Here is a 25106-nt window from a genome sequence, read left to right as displayed (position 1 = left end):
AGTAAAACATAGTATCATGTGTTATAGGTAATTTATAATTTATAGATAGATTTAAGTAGTGAGTAGGTAAAAGGCAGACCAACCTGGCTCGCTGAGAACATTCTAAGCCCAGAATGTTCAAATGGGTTTTGTCCAGAGAGACTGAGTTGACAGTTTCCTGCTTTGGAGGAGAGATATGAAGCTGGAAGCTCCTGTTCAACTAGCCTATGGACTATTTGGGATCTCCGTAGAGGAGGTGGCTCTACAAATCAAAATATAAGAGGAATATCTAGATAGAGTTGAGATCTTTCCTGCAGTTGGTGAACAGCTTCAGGAGGTCCTGTACTTCCTAGCCCTTGTGGATTATCTTGCTGAGACCAGAAGTGATCCTGAGACTAAACATCACCTGGAAGTCATCAAAGACATTGCGTGAGATTCCCAAAGCCCCTGTTGCACTCAGCTAAGCCATTTCTGGCTGTCAGTTAGGTAGTTTAAGATTAGCCAACTCAACTGCCATCATTCTCTGGTAGCTGGTACCCTTAGAAGTTAGAAACCCCTCTCCCTCCAATCCCATCCTTACCACACCATTAAACTTAACTTTGTTACAACTTTCTTGTCATCCTCTCCCCCAACCAACAAGAGCCCACAGAGATTTTAACTGTATCCCTGGCTGTTGTGAAAGTTCAGTTACTGTTATTTTTCCCAATCTGTTTTCCCATTCCCCTTGAAGTTTCATTAATTTTATTTGTTACTCCTTTTCCCAGTGGGGTCTGTGTGCCTCAACGTGTGTTTCCCTGAGGTTTCAGTTTCTTCCCTGTCAGTTGTCAGGTGTCAAGTCTCCATCTTCTTTCACATGGGATTTAGAAGTAGAAGGTATCTTAGTGTACAGATGAGGAAACCGAAGCTTACTGAAGTTAAGTGACGTGTTCAAGGACACACAATAAGGAAGCAGTGAGGAAAGATTTGATCACAGGTATCCTACAAATTGAAGGTTCTTTCATCACCTGGAAAATCCATCATCACCACCTTAATTGAAATTAAAGATGCTAGAATATAAATTTGTTAGAATATGAATATGCCCATTTTGAGGAGGGTAACTAGGTGACACAGTGCTTAGAGTGGTGGTTGTGGAGTTGAGAAGACTTATGTTTATGAGTTCAAATCTGATCTCAGACACTAGCTGTGTGACCCTGGACAAGTCATTTAACCCTGTTTGCTTCAGTTTCCTCATCTGTAAAATGAGCTGGAGAAGGAAATAGCAAACTCTCCAATATCGGCCAAGAAAACTCCAGATGGGGTCATGAGGAAGTTATAAAATCTGTGCCACACTTCACATCCAATACTTCATGTCATAGATCAAGAAAGAGAAATCTCATCTTGATTAGAACTGTGGGCAAATTGAGTCTAGATTCAAGTGGTCTAACATTCCTTAACAACTCCCAGCCAATAATGAATTATTATTATTTTAACAATGAATTATCCTGTGTCTCAGGCCAGGTATGCACTGGACCAAAATGCAAGTTCCCTGTCTGGAGAGATTAAATCAATGAGGCTGATAATGTAAAACAACTCAAACATATGCAAACATACCCAAATCTATACACAACTGTTTTGCTAAATAGAAATACTCAGAAGGATAAATAGTGAACAAGGACAAACAGGAGTAGCCCTCTAGGTCCCTGCCCATTGGAACTCAATTTAAGTTAATGACAATAGCCTGGGCTTGAACAAACAAATGATTCATCAAATCCAAAAAATTGTCCTCATTTGTTGATATTATTTTATATGAAAATTCCCCAAAGAGAAATTAGTCTATTCTTGTTTGAGGAAGACATGACTAAGGGCTATGCATGTGCTTAAAATCACTAATATTATGAATTCTAAGTGACCCCTTAAAGCTAAGACTTGGAGAAAACTAAACTAAAATATTCTGTATCACTGTATTAGGAATAGGGATCGGGATTTGTGATTTATTAACATGGAGAATTCCTAGATCAGAAAACTCCTATCATGCTGGTAGACAATGTCTCTGCAACTTAGAGCAGAGATTCTTAACCTGAGGTTCATAGACTTAAAAAAAAATTTTATCACTGTATTCTTAGATAATTTATTTTATGCATTTAAAAAAACATCATTCTAAGAAAGCATTGAATGGATCCACCAGCCTTTCAAACGATCCATTGCATACATGCATAAAAATATTAGAGAATCCCTGTCTTACATGGCTACCTAAGGCAATGAGAGGTTAAGAGATTTGTCTAGGGTCACTCAGTCAATTTCTGTAAGAGGTAAAACTTGCACCCAGGTCTTTATGGCTTTGAGAATAGCTCTATGTCCATTTTCAACATTGCCTTAAATTAGATGAATAATTAATCAAAACCACATGAAAAAATATTGAGATGATGAAGCCATGAAGTCTGAACTGGTATTTATGAAGTGCCTACTATTTGCCAGGCAGTGTGAAAAGTGCTGAGGATATAAAGATATGCTAAGAGTAGTCCTTGTTCTCCAGAAACACATGATCTAAACATTTTAGACTATGAATACTTTATAAATCATTTTCCTTTTCACAGTCTGTTGCATTTTAGATGAGAAAATGAAAAACTAATACCCATTAGACAAATCTTCATAAAGAAGATGCTCAGAGATCATAAAAGAAGTGCTCTCAACCATGGAAAAATATTCTTAAAAAAATAAAAAAAATGAAATAAAAGAAGTGCTCTCAAAAATCCCTTTCATCAATAGCATTCAATGCATCTAAGTTTCCTTAGAAATATCAATGGATATTTCTCAAGGACCACATAGGTGCCCAGCACTGTGCTATCTGTCCTGTGGCAAGCACAGAAGTGTGAGACTTAAGTGCCTGCTGTCTAGCATTGTCTCAGCTGCATGCCATCTTGCTAAGAGAAATGAGATTTTTCGACTTCAAATTATTGGTTGTGAGGCATGATAATGCAAAAGAAAAGATGACATCTCAAGAACAAGATTTAAATAATTTTTATTCTACTCACATAGCTCAAATATACCCCCTTCTCTACTCTGATATTATCACCACCATGGTGCAGGGCTTCATCACCTCATGCCTGGATTACTGCAATAGTCTCCTGGTGGGTCTGCCTGCCCTGAGTCTCATCTTCTCAAATCCATCCTCCATTCAGTCACTGAACCGATTTCCTTAAAACCAGCTCTGACCATGTCAACCCCATACTTAATAGACTGCAGTGCCTCCTTAATGCCTCCAAGATCAAACCCAAAATCTTCTGTCTGGCATTCGAAGCCCTCCATAACTTAGCTTTGTTCCCAATATCCATTTATAGCTTCCTCCTCACCAGGCACTCTTTGATCCTGTGACACTTAGCACTTGACTCTTGCTCAAACAAGACCTTCCATCTCTCGGCTCTGGTCATTCTCTCTGGCTGACTTCCATACCTAGATTTTTTCTCTTTCTTCCTCTCAGTCTATAGGCTTCCCTAGCTTGCTTCAGCTAAAATCCCATGTTCTACAATAAAATTTTCCCCACACATTTTAATTTGCAAGTCTTCTCTTTTTAATTATTTCCTATCTATCCTGCATAACTTGTTTTTACATGTGTTTATTTCTTTTTTTACCCCCTTTAGAATATGATCTTCTTGAGGGCAGAGGCTGTTTTTTCTCTCTTTTTTATTCCTAGCACTTAGCATAGTTCCTGGAATATAATAAATGCTTATTAACTAACTGATAGATATGTGACACTAGTCAGGTCACTTAAATTTAAGTACCAGTTTTTCATCTGCAAAATGGGAATAACAATGTTCAAAGTATCTAACTTTTAGGACTGTTACAAGGTTCAAACATCATATTATTTGCAAAGTAAAGCTCTCTTGAAATGTAACTGCTGGTTCTCAAAATATGGTCTGGGGACCTCGAGAAGACCCTAAGATCATTTTAGGATATCTATAGCATCAAAACTCTTTTTCACAATAATAGTAAGATATTTTCATGTTTAATATGGTAAATATCAATAGTTATAACCTATAAAAATAAAAGCTCTTTAAGGGGCCTCATAATTTTGAATAATGTAAAGGAGTCTTTGAGAACCCATGCCTTATAGAATAAGCCATTTGACTATGATGTCTGAGGACCCTTCCAACTCTAACACTGTATTTAGTCCAAGATTAATATGGCATGAACAATCTATGTTCTATGTTGTATTTTGCAACTCTAACATTCCATGGGCATACTGGTGATTCTAAGGTATCACTAGAGGGAAAAAAAGAAAAAAAAGAGGAAAGAGGTGATTACCATTGCTTTAAGGAGTTGCCATTGGTGCTCATCCTGACACTGAGAGGAACTCTTTTCTAGGATGTACTGTTCTTTTAGTTCCTGAAGGAGAGACTTTTTTCTGGACATTCTCATCTGAGTCATTGTGGCTGCAGCGATATTTCGGAGTGAGAGTCTTCTGAGGATTGAGTTCATCATCAGCTTATGTTTCTGTAATATGTATCTTCTTGACCTGTGAAAGGGACCATGGTTTTAATATCCATTTCCAACTTTTTAATAACCATTCCTAGCATTTAGCCTTCAAGATTCAGCATCTTGAAACACACACACACACACACCAAAAAAGTATAATGTTCAATCACAATGGGCTGGCCAAGTTTCAAATAAGGGAATGAACTTTTGGGTGAGAAGATGGGATCACCAACAGATCTCTGTACAGAGTACTCTAATGTAATGGTCAACTCTAAAAAGCAGTAAATCCATGCTTCTAGAAACGTGACTGTTTCATAATACACACACTATGTTATAAGTTGAGAGAGGCATGATCACACGTTGGATTTTTCAGTTTCCATATTTGGTCAATAATGCCAACAGTCATCAAATGCAAAAAAGAGAGTTTTATCCATGGCTAGCTAGTAGAATAGCCTCAGGTAGATATATGTCTGCCATGCTCTCAAAGCCCCCAGGACCTGGAGATCTGTGTGGAGTCCTCTGGATTTCTTCCTGTTACCCCTAAATGAATGAGAATCAGCTCTTCCCTTTTATTAGCCACTCTGGAATAGTGAGAGTTAGTGCAGAAATCTTACTGGACAAGTGACAACCCCTCTAATTTCCCCCCAACCCCTGTCTGGACTTTTGCCATCCCACTCTTTTGACTTATACTCACTCTTCATTGAGACCACCCAGGCGACATAGCACTCCACGGATAATGTTCTCATGTTTCTCCAAAAACTGTTTCTGCATGATTCCAGACAAGGCATACTCTTCAGCCCAAAGCTAAACAAAGAAAACGAAATGGGTGAGTTTTATTTAAGACTTAGAAAGACAGTGTAAGCATAGGAGAAAGAGCACTGGCCTTAAGAGTCATGACCTGGATTTGAATCTTGATTTCATCACCTACTTGATCCAGTTTCCTCAACTATATTTTTAAAAAGGGATTAAAAATTATTTGATCAAGACTGCTTAGTAGAAAATGTCATAATAGAGAAAGGAAACTTAGATCTTTTTAATTTAATTTAATTCAACCCTACCAACAGGTTTCTCTGGAGAATTTTAAGCATGCACACACACATACAGCCATATATACCACCACCACTAACACATACAAACAGTAAATTTGTGAATGAATCAATGAATCATCTCAGTTGGAGATCACTCATCCCAAATCCATTACAGATGACCATCTCAATTAAGCTCCTTTCTCTTAGTTTCTTTTTTAAAAAATAATTTATTTGTTCAATTACATGTAGAAACAATTTTGGATAATTGTTTTCCAACATTTAAGGATTCAGATTTTCTCCTTGCATTCCTGAATACCCCAGACAGTAAATGGTCTGATATAGGTTATATCAGTACTTTTATGCAATGCATATTTCCATATTGCTCATTTAGTGATAGAAGACACATATCACACATACAATAAAAATCTTATGAAGGAAATAAAGTGGAAGACAGCATGCTTTGATCAGCATCAGACTCCAACATTTCCTTCTTCGACTGGGGATAGAATTTTCATCATGTGATTATCTTGGAAACTTGCTTTGCTGATAATGGTTCAGGCCTTCACAGCTGATCATTATATGATATTTCAGTTCTGTAAACAACATTCTCCTTGGTTCTGATCACTTCACTTTGCATCAGTCTTTCCAGGTTTTTCTGAACTTATCCTATTCATTATTTCTTATGGAACAATAGTATTCCATTACAATCATATACCACAACTTATTCATCCATTCCCCATTTCATGGACAATGCCTCAGTTTTCAATTCTTTATCACTACGAAATGAGCTGCTAAAACTATTTTGGTAGAGTTGGTCCTTTTCCTTTATCTCTGATCTGTTTGGGATGCTGACCCAGTCTTTCTCCTAGTTTCAAAGGAACAAAGAGGTTTTCCTTTGACAGCTTGTAGAGGGCTATGAGCTGAACCCTAAATGTTAGCTAATATGGGTCCCCTGAAAATAGTGATTAAAATGCAACACTGATGACTTGAGCTCTATTTTCCTTGAAGTCATGAGTTACCAAGACTTATTGGAAATTGTAAAGGCAGTTTATTAAAGGTCTTTGACTCATCTTGGTTAACAATTTAGAAGAGCTTGGCCAAATGCTTAGGAAGCCAAGAAAATGGTCTCATCTCTGCCCTCTTGGGGAACACAGCTGCCCATCTTAGCCCTATCTCTAGACCAGGCACATGCTCTTTTTCTGGTGTCTGCTTTTAGACCCTGGATAAAATAGAAACAACTCAAAATATGCATGTGTACCAAGGCTTTGTGGCTAAGTTTTGCCCAATTGTTTCCCATCCTCTGTGTTAATTCATGATGATCTGAGTACCTAAAAGAAGATCAAGTCAGAGTCCATGGAAACAGATAAAAAATCAGCAGGACCTGAGCCTTAGACCCAGGTATAACATACTAACTCCCTTTAAAATTCATAAACAGGATTTTACAATCTATTGTGGCCAAAAAATCAATCCCTTGGTAGCCAAACCTATGGTGACGATTTTCTCTGAGCTTAGCTAAATGAGTCCTCAGAGGTCAGATAAACAATTCCTAAAAGAAGCCTGGTACAGGGCACTGGACTTGGTGTCTAAAAGACCTGGATTCGAGTTCCTAGCTGTGTGACCTGGGGCAAACAAACTCTCTTTGCCTCAGTGGCTGCATGTTGAAACTGAGACAATTGGACTTAATGGCTTCTAAGGTGCCTTCTCACTCTAAACTAAGAATCTTATGTTTTTAGATGCACATTTGAAGCTTCCTTGGTAGAATGGAAGATGAGGTGACAGATTTAGAGTCAAGAGACAGATTTTAGAGTCCTGGCTTCCCTACTTATGGCCTATATCACCTTGAGAAAGTCATTGAATCTCTCTGGATTTCAGCTTTCTCATTTGTAAAATATATGGGTGAGACTGGATGACTTCCAAGATATCATGTGGCTCTAAATCCAGTGATTTTTTGCTCTGCCAGTCCTTGAGATCCTAGGGTTTCTTTCATGGAAAAAAAATTAGATTTAAGGAAAACTGGAAACACTATAAATGGATACTTTCTCCTCATATTTATATGATGCTTTTAAAAAAAGGTATTTTATTCTAACATGACTGGGAGGTAAGGAGTGCAAGTGTTGTGCATTCTTCCATAGAAGGAGACAGTCTCAGAGAGAGGCAATGGCTTGCCCATGGCCAGATAGGCTACATGTATCAGGGTTCTCCTGACTCTAATTGCTGCTTGTACTACATTTTGCTGCCTTTTCTTTTCTTTTTTTCCTTTCCTTGTATTCTGTTTGACTGACTTGCCCTATTTGTATTCAATCCTCTCAAAAGACAGAGTAAGAAAAAAAAACAGTATAAGAAAGACAAAAATAAACTGGAGGAAGGTTTGTGATAACAATAGATTTTCAGATCATCCAAGCAAAAGCCCAGCTTTATTTTCCCTGATTCATCCAAAGTCCATATTCCCCACTGAGTCTCCTAAGTAAGAAAAAGATAAAGTACCAATCATTTTCACTTGAGAAAAATGGGAGGGGGAAGATATCAATTTAGTGTATTTCCAATTATTCTTAAATCTCGTTTTTCTTGTTGTTGCTTATTCATTCAATAAGCACATATTAAATGTCAATTGTATGCCAAGCCCAGTACTAGGCACTGGGGATAAAAGTACAAAACCAAAAAATTCCCTGACCTTGAGAAGCTTCCATTCTGTTGGGGGGAATACTAACTACATCTACATGCCAAATTGAATATAAGCTATGTTGCTCAGTCATGTCTGATTCTTCTTGGGGTTTTCTTGGCAAGATTCTCATTTGTAGTTTTCTTTGCAAAAATACTTGAGTGGTTTGCCATTTCCTTCTCCATCTCTCTTTACATATGAAGAAATTGAGGCAAACGAGATCAAGCGACTTATATAGGGTCACAGACCTACTGAATGTCTGAGGTCAGAATTAAACCCATGAAGATGAGCAGGGGTTGTTAATTCTGATTCTCCCAGTTGTAACTGATATCCCCACAGAAATTATTTTACATATATACAAAATTTGAAGAGATACAAAATAATATCTGTGGGGATGTCAATTACAATGGCAAGACTTAGAATAAGCCTCCCTGATTCTTCAGGAGACAGAACAAAATTAAGCTTTGAAGGAAACTAAGGATTCTAAGAATCTGAGGCGCAGTGGGAGGCAGTCAAGGCAAAGAGGGACAAACTATGAAAAGGAGAGAAGATGATATATGGAATGTCTTATATAAAGACTCTCAAATGACTCATTTGTCTGGAACCTGAATTATATGAAGAAGAAGAATGTTCAATAAACCTGGAAAAAGAGACTGGAGACAAATTATTAAGGGCTTTATAGAAGTCAAACAGAGGAATTTATATTTTATTCTAGACTCAAGAGGAAGCCCCCGAAGTTTTCTGAGCAAAAAAGCGACATGTTCAGAACTGTTGTTTAAGAATATCAATTTGTTAGCTGTGTGGAGAATGGATTAGAGAGGAGATCTGCAGACGGAAAGACTAATCAGCAGGTAATTTTAATAGCCTCAAAGATATGAGGGGGATCTAAACTAGAGCACTGATTTTGTGGGAGGGGAGATAAGGATAGATCTGAAAGATATTGTGGAAGTTGAAAGAAGGCTTGGTAAATGATTGGATGAGAAGAGTTTGAGAGAATAAATAGTGGATGGCCACTTCAAAGTTGTAAGCTTAGATAAATGGAAGGATGATGGTGCCATGATAAGAAATATAAATTCTTGGTAGAGATTTTTGCCAGAAAAGTGATTCTTTTATTTTGGACATGTTGAATTTGTGACACCTACATGACATCCATTTGGATATTCCCAATCAGAAGCTTTTGAAAGAGGTTTGGCATTCAGGAGCTAAATATATTAATCTAAGAACCATCTTCATAAAGGTGATAGTTGGATCAATAGGAAATGATGAGAACATAAATAAGAGATGGTCTCCAGTAGAGCTGTAGGATATACCACACATAAGGAGTGGCACATGAATGTTGATCCATGAAAGAGGAGTCAAAAGGAGTCAAATCAAGTCAAAGGAGAATCAGGAAAGAATAGGATCATGAAAACTCAGAGACGATCTAAGAACTGGGGATGGTCAATACCATCAAATGCTGCAAAGAATTCAAGAAGAATGAGGGCTCAGAAAAGGCCAACAGATTTGCTAATTAAATGATTTTATTAGAACATTGAAGAGAGCAGTTTCAGTTGAGCAGTGAGAATGGAAACCATATTGTAAGGGATTAAGAAATGGATGGCAAGTTTCAAAGTAGAGACAATGAATTTTCTAGGAGTCTGATTATGAAAAGGAACAAAGATACAGGAGATTACAGTAGGATCAAATGAAGGTTTTTGTTAAGGATATGGGATATCTAAGGCATATTTCTAAATAGTAAGAAAGGAGTTGATGCATAGAAACAGATTAAAAATAAAGCAGAGAGAAGGGATTCTTTGATGGGGCAAGCTCCAAGAAGAGATGAAAGGAAATAAAATCAGAAGCATAAATAAAAGGATTGGTACTATTAGGTTAAAGGAACGCTTATTTTGTGACTGAATCTAAAGTGGATAGAGTCAGGGAGGGTGATGCAGGCAAGGTGAAGCAAAATGTAGAACTGAGGATAAGAGAGAACACATAAAAGACTGCCTTTTTTCCAATAAAAGGGATCAGATTTTCTGGTGAGATTACTAGGAAGAGGAAGAGCACAGGCCACCAGCAGAAAAAGGAGAAAGCTTGGCATAGTGGTGTTTGGAATAAGAAGTGAATCAGAGAAGAATAAAAAGATTGGCATACAATAGTGCAGTTCCAGTTAAGGCTACATATTATACATTTGTGGTAGACCCTGTCCATGTGGCTGTGTGACTTTGTTTCAGAATGGAAAATGTGTGTGATGGACCATAACCCAAATTATGGTTTGGAAAAGGATGGGGGCAACAGAAAGAGTGAGTAAATGATTCAAGGGTAGAGGGAAGTGGAAAGTTAATCTGGTCAGCTAGATTCCTAAATCAGAAAAGTGAGGGCACATAGAGTTTGAGAGGATGGTAAAGTAGGGATGGATAGAGTGATAGAGCTTGTAGTCATGCAGAAGAACTTCAGGAGAGTTGTGACATGAGGAGCAATGGAAGAAGAGGAATTAATGGTCCAAAGAATTTCAGAATTATGGACTAGAAGAGTGAAACACTTGTGAGTGATATGATTTTCTTTTTGTGAGACTGAAATGGAGCAATGAGGTGTAGCTCATAGAGCATAAGAAGACTGATGAATTGGGAAGCCAGTATATTTGAAGGGACATCGACCCTCTGTTTACTTTCATCTAAAGTTTATAACTCATTCTTCATTAATGAGGCAATGTGGAAAACGAGAATGACAGTCTCTAAATACCTTGAGGCAATTTAGAGCAATTAAAGAATCAATCAGTAAATTAGTTATGACTTATACAACCTAAGGAAATGCTATCTTGATTATACTTATTCAATCAGTTGATGAGGTTCTTAAACTTGTCTATATATGAAGCTATTCTTGAAAATGTCCTGGATGAGCCAAGAAAAATCCTCAAATAAAAAGAAAAGAAAGGAATGGAATGGAATGGGAAAAAAACAAACAAACAGTCTTAATTCTTCCCTCGAATAACAAGTTATTTCCATTATTCACAGGCTATAACTAGATCACAAATATTGGTCTAAAGACACTGCTTCTGATTTTGCTTTTATAGCCGTGTGAAAAATCAGACCATATATTTGAAATCAGCAGATGCCAACTTTCTTAATACCTATGTGTCATATATTCCATAAAAGGTCTCATAAATGACAACTAAGCATTTCACATGCCCATAAGCTCAGACTTTGAATGAGAAGACAGGCCTCCTCATTGAGATTCATTTCACTCACTCTCTTGATATAAAACTTTCAGTGATGCCCTATTGCCTATTAGGATAAAATACAAACCGAGTCTGGTTCCCTTGCTACTTTTCTGCATTTTGGTGCAGCTGGGTTCCAGTCCTTCCAAATCTCCATTTCTAATGCCCCATTCAGGTGCTGTAGTTTTCATGAAATCAATATTCTTATTGTGTTATAGCTGAATTTCCTCTTTCCTCCTTTTCCATTCCATCTTATGTTTATCCGTACCTGTCCTTTTAATTTATTCTCCTAGTACTGTGTAAGCTCCTTGATGGCAGGGACTTTGTAATTTAAAAACTATAAATATTTGTATCCCCAGCATCTAGTACATAGGACCTTGTACATGGCAGAAACTTAATGATGAATGGAATCAAACCATCAAATGTTTGTGCATTTAAGAAATTCGGAGTATGTTAGATGAAATAAGTCTATGACTTTTAAATAAACCATGGCTTCTAAATTCAGCTAATTTTAAAAATAATGACATTGTAAAGAACACCATATAGGCAAGTGGAATCTCTAAACAAAATTATTTATCTGTCTGTCTGTCTGTCTATCTGTCTGTCTGTATCTACCTATCTATCTATCTATCTGTCTGTATCTATCTATCTATCTATCTATCTATCTATCTATCTAGTCTAAATTCAGTTAAGTCTCAATTAATGTGAATAATTAATCTTGTGAATGGCTATCATTTGTTTGAAATTGCACCATTTGAGGTTATCACTATGTAAAATATGATCATTGGTTCCAGCTCAATGGAAATACATAGTTCAATTTCAAATAATGTAACAACTTCATGGGATTTATTATAAAGAGTATTGGAGACGTAGCTCTCTGTCTCTGTCCTGTGGTCTCTTTTTCTCCTTCTTTCTATAGATATATAACATATATAAATCAAACATACATATGCACATTCATAACTATGCATAAATGTGCATATATATGAATGCATGTGGATATATATTATATATACATGAATATCTAGACATCTATTAATTGATATATATGCAATTACACATAAACACAGGTGAATGCAATATATTTCTATGCTTTGTATTTCTTATGTAAATACATGGATGTGCACATGCATATTATATTTATTATATATATTCAACTCTATTTTTTACAACCTTGAGTCTTCAGGTTTTCAGAGTGATATGGATCTGGCTTTTATAATCAAGTATAATACCTGTTTTTCTTGGTCAAGAAGTTCTTGGAAAAGCGTCCATTGCTTTTCTCGGAAGCGATCTGATTTCTCCAAGTCGAGGGCTCCACTGTGTTGGACATCTTGCCTCCATTGTTCACATTCTCCCAAGGAAAGGCCAGTCATTTCCAAGAGTGTATGAAGAAATGTTTCTTCTATGAATTTTTCAAAAGTTTGGATGGTGCTGCTATATAGTTCCTGAAAAATTAAAATCTGTATGAACAGCCTAGAACCTTTAGGATTTGAAAGATTAAAAATTAATATCCAAATACCCCAAGTATATTTTATAAATTTTATTAAAAATAACTTGAAGTAAAGGAAAATAAAAAGTTAGAGTAAAAAGGGAGCTAACCAAGCCAAGGTCAGGAGAGAAGAGAGAGAGAGAGGGCAAGGTCACAGCAAACTTATTTACAATATGTAAGGACACTATGTGGATGAAGGGAAAAGGATTCTGGGAGATGAAGTTCAAGGGTTCAAGATTTCTAATTAAACAGATTGCACTGCCTTAGAAAAGTAATCAGGGGCCATGTGGCATGGAAAGGAAGCTTGACATGGATTAAGAATCAAGGCTCTGATGCTCATTCCTTTTGCAACTGTGGAAATGTCATTTTCTCTGTCTGGTTTTCTACTTTGTTATCTGCAAAATGAGAACTCCCAAGCCCATGACTTTTCTCTGGGAATGGCAGTGTTGCCTGGTTAGATGGAGAACTGGTCTCAGAATTAAGGAGCCAAGTCTCACTTCTGACACATATGATCTGGGTGACCCTGGGCCAGTCACTTAACTTTACAGTGTTTGGGGCAACTAATACTATAAACTGCAGAGCATGTAGAGACTTGCACTGGTAGAGTTTGCTCATTAGGTCTTCCTTTAGTGATGAAATCACAGGTTTGATCTCCTCCCTCACCACCCCAAAAAAAGAGGTTGAGATAATCTTCAAAACAGGAGTTCACAAGCTTTCTGTAGTCTCTCGATAATCTGGTGACGGCTTTGACCTCCTTTGTAGAATATTTTAATAGTCCATATTTATAATTGATAGCATTTAAATAGTGCTTGTGGCTTGAAAAACTCTACAAATATTATCTTATTTTATCCCCATAACAAGGCTGAGAGGTAGATGCTATTTACTATCACTCCAATTTTACAGATTAAAAAATAAGTGAAGCAGATAAAAATTAAGTGACTTGACCAGGGTCCCACAGCTAGTATGTGTCTTGAGGCTGGATCTGAATTCAAGACTTCACGATTCCAATTCAGAACTCCATCTACTATCCCACCTACTATCACTAAAGGCATAAAATAAAATACCTAGTATTACAAAGTTAAACAAAGGTTGGAGAAAATAGAGATGCATTTTTTCCCATCCAAAATCACAGACCACTGTGAAATCTACAAAGCCCAGATGAAAAACCGCTCCTCTTTTGTGCCTTCTTTATACCTTTCTATTTACTTATGCATATGGTACATTTCCCCCCTTTTTTTCTGTGCACCCAGTAGAATGTAAGTTCCCTGAAGGCTGTCACTGTTTTGTTTTTGTCTATACCCACCAAAGACATGCCTAGTGTCTTGTTCATAGTAGATACTATTCAGTGAAATAAATCAGATTCCAGCTCTAATGAAGTGGCTCCTGCTAATGAGATTGTTTTAATTCCTTCAGTCTGTTATCTTTAGATCTACCACCAATCTTTTTAGAGACCCATAACGTAATGTTAAAATTATCTAACATCTTATCCAGGTCACAATGCTTAGAATCAAGGACTTGGTGAACTGGTACAATTGGAAGCCAGGCAGAGAAGACAAAGGATCACTTGCCTTCATGTGTGTTCCCCTAAAGCCTGCATCTCAAGTAAGAATCCTTTTGGTTGATACATCCTCCTTAATCAACGAAAAGTCATCTGGGAAGGGCCACACACTAAATGATCATAAATTCCTTTAAAACTGAACTGTTAGAACTTATTCATACTAAATGATCAGAATCCACTTAAATTTATGCAACTCTAAACCATTCATACTAAGTTATTAGAATTTATTAATATTTCCTGGTGAATTAAGACATTTTGTTCCACCCCTTCCTACTTGCAAGGAAAAATCAGTAAGGGAAAAACAAGACTTGAAATGTATGATGGAAATCAAACACCTCCCCCTACTCTCTAATCATTCCCTTTCCATATTTGCTGCTCTCTTTATTCTTCTCCTTTGATCTACTTTGGCTCCCTTTCCCTAATTCCAGAAAGAATTGGGAGCCCATTGTTCTGCAGAAGGAGTCAAAACTCTTACTTAAATTTTGAAAAATTTCTGCTCCCTAGTTAAGAATGCATCAAAAGCATTCAATTTTTCACTTTAGTTTATTTGGGTTTTTATTTGGGGGTTTTGGCTTTATATGACTATTTTTGTACAAAAATGAATAATATAGAAATATGTTTGCAAGATAATACATGTATAATCTAGATCAAATTGTTTACCAGCTCTAGGAAGGGGGAAGAAAGAGAGGGAGGGAGACAATTTGGATCATACAACTTCAGAAAACTTATGTGGAAAATTGTTATTATATGTAATTGAAAAAATAAAGTATCTTTACCAAAAAAAAGAACATACATGTCTCTAATGAACTCAGCTTGTAATATTGTGCATTAAAATTATTCATGACAGTTCTTCCTACTATACCAGGAATTCCATGAAGATGGCTACTTTTTAGCTCATCAGAAGTTTGTATCTTACCCAGTGCCTGCCCTCGTGCTCTGTATGCAGAAGGTGCTTAATAAAAATCTGGGGTGTGGTAGTTCATATATGTAATCATACCTACTATGGAGGCTGAGACTAATGGATTACTTGAGTTTCAAAGTTCTAAATTTCACTTCAGTTCTCAACTTTTCTTACCTGATAATGACCCAATATTTAGTTTTTAGTTTTTAATTTTTTATTGATTAATTAAGGAAATTTTTCCATGGTTCCATGATTCATATTCCTTCCCTCCCCTCCTCTACCTCCTCCCATAGCTGACACACAATTCCACTGGGTTTTACATATGTCATTGATCAAGATCTATTTCCATATTATTGATATTTGTACTAGGGTGATCTTTTAGAGACCATATCCCAAATCATATCCCCATCTACCCATGTGATCAAGCAGTTGTTTTTCTTCTGCATTTCTGCTCCCACAGTTCTTTCTCTGGATGTGAATATCGTTCTTTCTTATAAGTCCCTCAGAATTGTCCTGGGTCATTGCATTGCTGCTAGTACAGGAGTCCTTTACATTCTATTTTACCACAGTATATCAGTCTCTGTGTATAGTGTTCTTCTGGTTCTGCTCCTTTCACTCTGCAACAGTTCCTGGAGGTCATTCCAGTTCACATGGAACTCCTCCAGTTTATTATTCCTTTGAGCACCATAGTATTCTATCACCAACAGATACCACAATTTGTTCAGCCATTCCATAATTGAAGGGCATCCCCTCATTTTCCAATTTTTTGCCACCACAAAGAGTACGCTATAGACATTTTTGTACAAGTCTTTTTCCTTATGATCTCTTTGTGATCATGTATTTAGTAGCTAAATGTTTTTTTTCAAAACTTTACAGCATTTTAAAACATTTTTAACTTCTGTCTTATCAATAGTATTATACCAAAGTATTATTGGATTGTTTTTCCCCACTTGTTTACCATGTAAAGCTTAAGAAAGGTGGTTTGGTGAGCAATAATCTTATATAAAATGGGATATTATATTCATGTAAGTGATTCTTTCCACTGATATTTAGTAATAAAATTGATGGGAAGGGTTTTAATTCATTCCACATTATAGACAATGTTGAGCCTAATTGACCTATGCCTTAATTTTCTCCTTGGAAGGCATAGTTAGAGTCATTCAACGGGTATAAATAGTATCTTTTCCTTGCAGTTGGCAATTGCTAAGACTATTGGGTATCTGCAGAATCTAGTACCAATGTTCCGAGTTCCTGGGAACACTGCCTTAGGAGAAGCAAAGAAGGCCAGGTTAAAAATGAAATTCAAAAATCCTGTGCTGACCGGTAAAGAATTTGGCCCCATGAATACCTGTGGCACTGTTGACCAAGAAAGGGAGACTCAGTCTCTAAAAAACAAATGAGGCATGAAAGACTAAAACTGGAAAAGCAGTTGGAGTACATCATCACAGTTGGGGAAAGAGCCTTTAGTGGGAGTATGCAATTACATATTTTCTTTTAAAAGAAAAAAAAGCTTCTATTCATTCTATTGTTCATTAAAACATATACAAAAGAACAACATACTGTTTCCAGAGATATTATCTTTTTTTAGTTTCTTTTGAAATTTCCTTTTGTTAAAATGATATATTCTTCATTTGATAAGTGTCCTTAAATTAGTCTATATGCAGAATGCCAAGCAAGTGTAAATTTTTCAAAACACCTGAGCAATGGACTGTATTTTTTAAAAAGATTCTGAGATAAAATTTAGATTTCATCTGTATGATGAGGATAATAAGACAAGCACTATCTCTCATGGGGATGTTGTGAAGATCAAATGAGATAATGCATGTCAGCTACAATCATCGTTATCATCATCAATTATTGCAAATGGGAAGCAGTATGCAGCAATGGGAAAAGCATTGCAATTGGAGGCAGAAGACCTGGGTTTGAACAACAAGGCAGATGGTCACCTTTGCTCCTTCCACTCCTCATCTGTTCTTCATAGCTCCTCATCTCCTGTCCTCTACAAACACAGGTGCCTTTGCTCAACTCATTTATCCTGTGCCAGAGTGTGGAAGGCTCTGCCTCTTTCCAGAGTCACCATCAGTACAGAAAGTAAAGGAAGCACTACAGTGCCAAGCGTCAATTTTACATTTTTCTTTGTTTCATAAGTTGCTATGGCTAGAGAATCCCTAACCTAGGGACTCATCTATTGAGGGTAAACCTCCCAGTACTTGAGGCTGGTTGGTAGCAATTTGTTTTATTCTGTGTCATCCAGCATGACTTCAGGAAAGAGGAAAGAGAGAGAGGAATAACTGGGGAATGTGGACGATATAATTTTTTTTAAATCAATAGCTAAGCAAACAACTATCCAATTAAAAGATAATGGTAAGGGGAAAAGTAACTACTTATATGACAAACATCTGGAGGTTTTAGTGAGCTCCAAACTGATTCAATGAGTCCACAATGCAATGTGGTAGCAAAGGGGAAAAAAAGCTTATGAGATCTTAGGTTGACTTAGATAAGTCATAATGTTTGAGGCTAGGGAGGTGAGTTGCAGTACTCTGTCTAGATCAAATCATACTGGCATTTTCTGTTCAGTTCCGGGGATCAAAGTTTAGAAAATGGTAATATGGAACATGTCCAAGATCATGAAGTCTCAAGATAATGTCATAAAATGATCAGTTAGAGAAACTGGAGATGAATGGCTTGGAAAAGAAAAGATGGACATGAAAGTCACCTTCAAAGAACTAATGGGTTGAATTAGCCTCGTTCTGCTTGGCCCAAGGGTCAGATCTAGCAACAATGGGTAGAAGCTGAAAATAAAAAAGATTAGGCTTGATATAAGGAAAATCTTTCTAAATATTGGAGCTATCTAAAAATGGAACAAGAAGCTGTGGAGTATAGTGAGATCCTCTGTGCTAGAGGTCTTCAAGCAGGAGCTAGATTCTTATTCGAGTGTGGCTTGGATTCATTGGTCTCTAAGGTCCCTTCCAATTCTGAGATTGAATGATTTTGGGTCATCGGCATTGAAATGTTCCTGAACTGTAATATTCTTTATAACACTCCTACCAGAAGGGAAAAAAGACAAGACATGAAGGAGTCTCTGGTAGTCATAGTTGTTTGTACCTCTTCCTTAAGCACGAGAATTCCGGGATTTGGTTTAGCAAACACAACTCTCCTTTACTGAAAAGTAAGACCAGACAGTGAGGCTGCCCATCCAAAGGATTGGTGTTTTGGCAGTGCTTAATCCAACCTCTGGAAATGCTGATTTTCTGTTGGGAATCAGGTTGGTATTGATTCTTCTCCCCTCCAGGCTGTTTTTCTACCTAACTATTTTGGGATACTCGAACTAATTTAATTGAAGAGTTGCCTTCTCTCATAGTCAGGCTTTTATAAAACAACAAAAATGAAAGCAGCAAATTAAGATGACAGTTAATTTTTTAAAACTATAAAATATATTGGATGCTGTTATTTCTAATAAAAAATGGTGAAGGAACTTTGCCTTCCAATGCGAAATTGTCCAGTGCTTCATTCTTTTTACTATCCTCTGATGAGCACGAAAATGCATTTCTTTCCCTTTTTAATTTTGACATTTTTTCATTGGGTAAATATTGATTTTCTGCCTTGAATAGAGCTAAAATTAATTTGTTTTATTGCCTACTTGACTGCCTCAGCATCTTTGAAATGGCCAGGGGAGCTCTGGGGAGATGAAGACTGAGAATGGACTTTTGCCACACGACTCAAAGCATCTATTAATAGAAGCACAGTTTCTAGAATAAGGGAGGTAATAGTCCCAATGTCCTCTGCTTTAGATAGATCACCTCTGAACTGTGGAGCACAGTTCTAGATGCCACATTCTGGGATGACACTGACAATCTGAACAGCATCCATAGAGGGGCATTTAGGCTTGGTCAGGGGACTGGAGACCAGAGCATGTGAGAATTAGTTTAAGGAGGTAGAGATGATTAGCCTGACAAGAGGCAATTAAGAAGGGCAGAGGGGAAAAGGACCTGATGGCATGTTCCCCGAAGAGGGGAATGACAGTCAGAATATTCAGAATGAAAATCAAAATCAAATACAAACCACCTTGCCATTTCCTTCACTTGAAGGGAATACAGGAGAATATTCAGAGTCTCTGCTCTGTCGGGGATATGCAGGGAGAAATCTTGAACTAGTAGGAGACATTTGATTAGACAATCTCTGAAGTAATCTCCTGCTCTCAGATCCTATGATTTTAGGTCTGTTCATTATTTAGCTATTCAACAATTCCAACTAGCTACAGAACACTTCTAGATTTCCTTAGAAAGTGGTAAAGAAAATATGACTACTAAGCAGAATGACCCATCCGTTAGGTTGCTCAGAATGACTGTGTGAGAGAACTCGGCACATACTGGTGGTAGAGAGGTGTTGGTCTGTGCCTAGCTCAGTTTCCAGGGTAAGTGCTTAATGTAGTTTGACTTATTCATTGAAATTGAAATTGGAAGCCTTGGGACTGAACATCAGGGCAGTAATTTCTTAAATCTCTGATCACTTCTCCTTTGCTTTTCCAGTGGAGAAGCTGATGGGTCTAGCTTACAAGAAGATGCAGGGAGACAGAGATCTGAGAGAGAAGCAGCCTGATCTAGATAAAGAGAGTCAGAGCATCTGGTTTTGCATTTTACATCAGCTAATTACCAGCTGTGTGGTCAAATTACTTCCGTTCTCTGGGCCATCTCTGTAAAGTGATGAGATTGGAAAGAGAAATAATAATATTAATAGCTAACATTTATATAGCACTTTAAGATTTGCAAAACCTTTTACAAATATCGTATTTTATCTTTAAACAGTCTGAGGAGGTAGAGGCTATTATTTTCATTTTACAGATGTGAAAACTGAGGCAGATAGAGCTTAAGTGATTTGCCCATAGTCACAAAGCTTCCGAGTATCAGAATCAAAATTTAAATGCAGACACACAGAAAATTAATGTCTGAAATAAGATTCAAACCCAAGTCTTTGGACTCCAGATCTAGTGTTCTAATCTATTAATGCGCATTGCCTCTGTTTCAGAGGAGAGATAAGATATACTTACAGGCATTAGAAGATAACAATACTAGGCAGGATGTTTCCAATGAATAGAGCAGACAGTAAATGTTATAGAAATTTGGAAGGGGAAAAATTGGTAAGGTCTGGGTGGTCAAGAAAGGCTTCATAGAGAAGGCAGTTCTGGAGCCAGGACTTGAAAGAAAGAAAACTCTGGCAGATAGAGAAAAATACAGAAGATGCTCCAGGCAGGGAGGCCCACATGAACACAAGTAAACAAAAGAGTTTTCAAGAAGCAGAGAGCTGGTAAATGAGTCAGCCAGTAGAGCAGCAGAGTTGACTCAGGAGAGTAATGAGAGATGGGGTTGGAAAGGTTGTGTGGATGATTGAAGGACCTGGAAAATGGGGTATTCATTTCTTTCAGTAAAATTATACTTTCTTCTTAGCAACCTGGAAATGTTAGGTTGTTCATTAGTTTCTTTTGCCCTTTTCAGAGAAAAATGAAATCTCTTTCTATGAACATCCAGCCCCAATTTCTCCAGAGAAAGGGATCAATTGATTATTTTTAAATCATGGAATGTTGTTGCTAAAAGGTACCTTAGAGGTGAATTAACTCAATCCCTTTATTTTACAGATTCGGAAATTGAAGATGAGAAAGGGAAATAATTTGCCCAAGATTAACCAGCTAATAAATGGGAGAGTGGGTACATAAAATCTTAGACTTCTTACTTCAAGTCTAGTGCTTTGGGGAATATCGTTAACTCTTTCATGACATGAATTAATATCTAAAGCAGTTTCTTTTTTTTTGTGAAATAGACTCAGAAAGAAAAAGAATTACATGATTATGGACTCAAACCCATTAAACAAGAAAATGGGCACTTCACTAGGAAGAACCCAGGTTCTAGTCCCAGTTCTAGAGGCAGATAGGTGTTAGTGTGGATGGAGAGTCAGGAAGACCTGAATTCAAATCCAGCCTCAAATACTTATCTGTGTGATCCTGGGTAAGATATTTGAACCCTATCTTCCTCAGCTTCCTCAATCATAAAGTGGAGATAATAAAAGCAAAGACCTCTCAGGGTTGTTTTGATATTGTATAAAATGAGATATCACATATACTTAGAATAGTGCTTGGTACATAGTAGGCATTTAAGAAATGTTTATTCTCTTTCCTTCTATATTTAACAGTTGTTTGTGTGACATTATGTAAATCATTTTATGCCTCAATTCATTCCTCCTTTCAATAGAGGTGATGTCTGCTTTGTCTACCTAAAGGCATGTTATGAGGACCAAATTAAAGTGAATTTTTATTTATTTCATCATTTAAACATTTTTTTCAGCCATATTCAACTATTTGTGACCTCTTTTCGGGTTTTCTTGGCAAAAATAATACAGCAGTTTGCCATTTCCTTGTGCTAGTCATTTTAGAGATGAGGAAACTGAGGCAAACAGATTAAGTGGCTTGTCCAGGGTCACACAGCTAGGAAGTATAAAACTCATATTTGAACCTAACACAGCCCCAGCACTCTATTCACTGTGCCGCCTAGATGCTCCAAAGTGAATTTAACAAATACTTACTAAGACTTGATAGACTTAAAGGAACTTATCTAGCAGTAGAGAGAAGTCATTACACCAATGACTGTAATGCCTAATATAAGAGAAAGGCATAGGGGAGCTCCTAGCTAAGAATTCTGGAATGAATATCCAGCTGTAGGACATTAGGAAAGGTTTCATGGAGGGGGTGGCATCTGATAATGGCAATGAAGGAAGAAAAGGACTTCAACAGGTAAAAATAATGGATGTCAAAGTGTTTCCATTTGTAAGTAGAGTACAATGAAGAGAACACTGGATTTAAATTGAAAAGATACCTAAGCCTAGAGACCAGAGGGATTTAAGCCTAGAGACCTGGATTCAAATCTGTCTCTATCACTTCCTAGCTGGGTGACCCTGGGCAAGTCACTTAATCCCCATTGCCTAACCCTTATCACTCTTCTGCCTTGGAATGAATACAAAGTATTGATTCTAAGACAGAAGGTAAAGATTAAAAAAAAAACAAACAAATAATATCCTGGCTCTGTTACTTGCAGTGTGGCATGGGGTAATCACTTCATCTCTTGAAAGACCTTGATTCCTTCATCTATAAAATGGGGACAATAATGCAGGATTATGGTGAGCAGAGGGCTTCATAAACTTTAAAACCTTAGAGAAATAAGAGCTATTATATCCCTGTCATTAGTTCTTGAGAGACAAGAGGACATTGTGGGATCCATATTGCTGAGAGGGGTTCAAGCTGCATCAAAGAATTCCTGGTCTTTGGAGAAACACAGGCAGGCTTGACTAGATGGGAGGGGCAGGAGCCTATGGAGTACTTCTTCATCTCCCCCATCCCTCTAAGCAGTTGGAAATCAGGTAACTGTCTGGTAATGGTGGATACTTCTAGCTTGATAACTTCTGGGCCAAGATGGTAAGTGGATGGAGACTAAACCCCTTTGTGATAATATCTTCTCTGTATTATTTCCCCACAGGACTGAATAGGTAAAGCTTTATGTTTTAGAAGCAGCTCACTGGCTCAGAGGTTAGGATAAACTTCAGAGCCAGCATATAGGAAGATTATAAAGCAATAATTAGCATGTAACAAAATCAAGAAGCCACTGCCCCCACCCCTTGAAGCCAACTAAAGAATTGAAAAAAAGAAAGAGATTTTTTTTCTTTTCCCTAAAAATTTTGACAATGGAGAAAAAAGTATTAAAAATGATAAAAGTTATTAAGTTACAATAATACATTTTTTTCTTTTCCTGAACAAAATAACCTCTCATTTGATGCCTTTACCTGGATAACATAAATACAGAAGTTAATAACAGATTAAGTATTTCCTTTTCTCCCTTTTCCCAGGAATATTTATTAACTCAGAACCACTAAAAGAAATTGATTCTTGCCCAGCTCCAACATGAATTTTCCTTTTAGAGAAATGTGTGAACATTAATCTGATCCCTAAGGTTCACCATTGTGTTGTGAAGCGGGCCCTGTTGAAATTTGTATCAGTGAATGATCAGTTCTGAAGGGTGGGAAAAAGGGTCAATTGTACCCACCATTTGTGGGTCTGGGAGTTGCCCAGCCCTTCTTGGCAGCAATTTGAAATTATGCCCTCTGACTCAATGATATCACTACTAAGCCTAGATCACAAAGAGAACAAAGAAAGAGGGAAAAGATACATTTGTACAAAAGTATTTGTAGCATCTCTTTTCTGTAGTGGCCAAGTCTTATCAATTGTCAGCTAACCTTGGAATAGGTGAGTTAGCTCAAATATGCTACAAATTTAGAATCAACAGAACTTGGTGATTGACCAAATGTTGGAGACAAGAGAAAGGGAGGAGTTAGTCATGACTCTGAAGTTTTAAACATCCTTTAGCAATAATAATAGAAAATGGACAATATATTCTGAAGGACACGACTTAGAAAGCAGATATGGCATAGCTAAAGGAACACTAGATTTGACGTCAAAGGAATAGAGTTTGAATTCTAACTCTTCTTTTTATTATTTGTCTGACCTTGGGCAAATCACTTAGACTTTTGGGCCCCAGTTTAATCTGCTATAAAATGGATTAGAAGATCTTTAAAACTTCCTCCTGTCCTAAATCCTATGACACCACTTGGGCCTTGTGTAATGGTCAGAAATATTTCAAAGGTAAAATTGTCAGGCTTTGGTGACTCGTTTAATAAAGGAGGATAAGGGAGAAAAGACAGGCATGATTCAAAGGTTTTTAGGCAACTGGGGTTATTGGAAGAATGGTGATTCCATTAATAGAAATATGGGAATAGATTTGGGAAAAGAAGGCTTAGGATTCTGGATTCTTCAGAAAATATTTGTGATGATTTCTGTCTGCTGGCCATTTTAAGTGTACCAAATACACTTTTCCAATTGTAAAGCATATCAAGACAGCTCCTGATGCTATTAATAGCCTACTTGGAAATGTCCATCAGATATTCTTGAAAGTTGACATTAGAACCTATTCCTATCCAATCAGCAGACCAGATCAAACCTGGCCATCTTAGGCCCTGGAACTGCACAATAAATTTTTCTCAGTTCTGAGGAGCTTCTATTGACCTTTAAGGAAGTCCTGGCATTTCCCTTGCAGAACAAGCTATTTAAGCATACAATGACCTTTTCAATGTCCATGATGCTTCTCTGTTCCATTTCCATTTTGCTGAAATTATATGAAATTTATTATTATTATTACTATTAGGATTTCTCAAAACTGACCTGTAAAGGCCCACGTGTCTACTGCATTGGAATGTTTCAAATTAATCTTAGAAAATGTCACAGAATGGAGCTCTGGAGTATATCTCTATGATAAAATTTTTGATTGATAAAATGGAACAAGCACTGGCCTAAGACTGGAAATTTTAGCAAAAAAGTAACCCCTCCCTATCCTTAACTGGTATTATTGGGGGTTTGGGCCTCTCCTCTGTCCTTATCACTTTTGAATATCTGAGTTATTCAGATATTTTTTTATTTTTATTTTTAATCACCTCTTTTAAAGTGAAAAGTCCACAAGAGAAGGAATCCGTTATTAGGTATGAAATTCATGTCATTGTTCTGGGCTCTGGAGATACAAGCCTAAAAGTATATGATGACCTTAAAGAATAATGTCATGCTTATTTATACCTCCCTCATTGCCTAGTATCATAGTAGGTGCTCAACAAAAGTTGTATGCATTGAACTAACCTATAAACCAGTACCACCAGAATTTTAGACAATATACTTAACATATGTATATTTGAGATAATATCTTGGTGTTGATCATACTGGGCAGCTAAGTGACACAGTGGATAGATTGTTGGATCTAGA

The 25106-nt window shown here is 37.0% G+C and overlaps 1 protein-coding gene across 1 annotated transcript in view; it reads right to left on the bottom strand.

Annotated features, from left to right (window-relative positions):
- EVC (EvC ciliary complex subunit 1) overlaps window positions 1-25106 on the bottom strand; it is a 108618-nt gene that overhangs the window by 10905 nt on the left and 72607 nt on the right. Inside the window, exons 12-14 of the mRNA XM_044680251.1 lie at window positions 12547-12759; window positions 5126-5235; window positions 4261-4471 (exon numbers count right to left, since the gene is read on the bottom strand). Coding sequence (XP_044536186.1) covers window positions 4261-4471; window positions 5126-5235; window positions 12547-12759 — 534 coding nt within the window. The remainder of the gene's footprint in view (window positions 1-4260; window positions 4472-5125; window positions 5236-12546; window positions 12760-25106) is intronic.

The sequence above is a fragment of the Gracilinanus agilis genome, chromosome 6 (genome assembly GCF_016433145.1).
Source record: "Gracilinanus agilis isolate LMUSP501 chromosome 6, AgileGrace, whole genome shotgun sequence".
NCBI classification, from domain to species: Eukaryota; Metazoa; Chordata; class Mammalia; order Didelphimorphia; family Didelphidae; genus Gracilinanus; species Gracilinanus agilis.
Note: the sequence above shows the minus strand (reverse complement) of the source record. Positions and strands in the feature narration are given on the sequence as shown.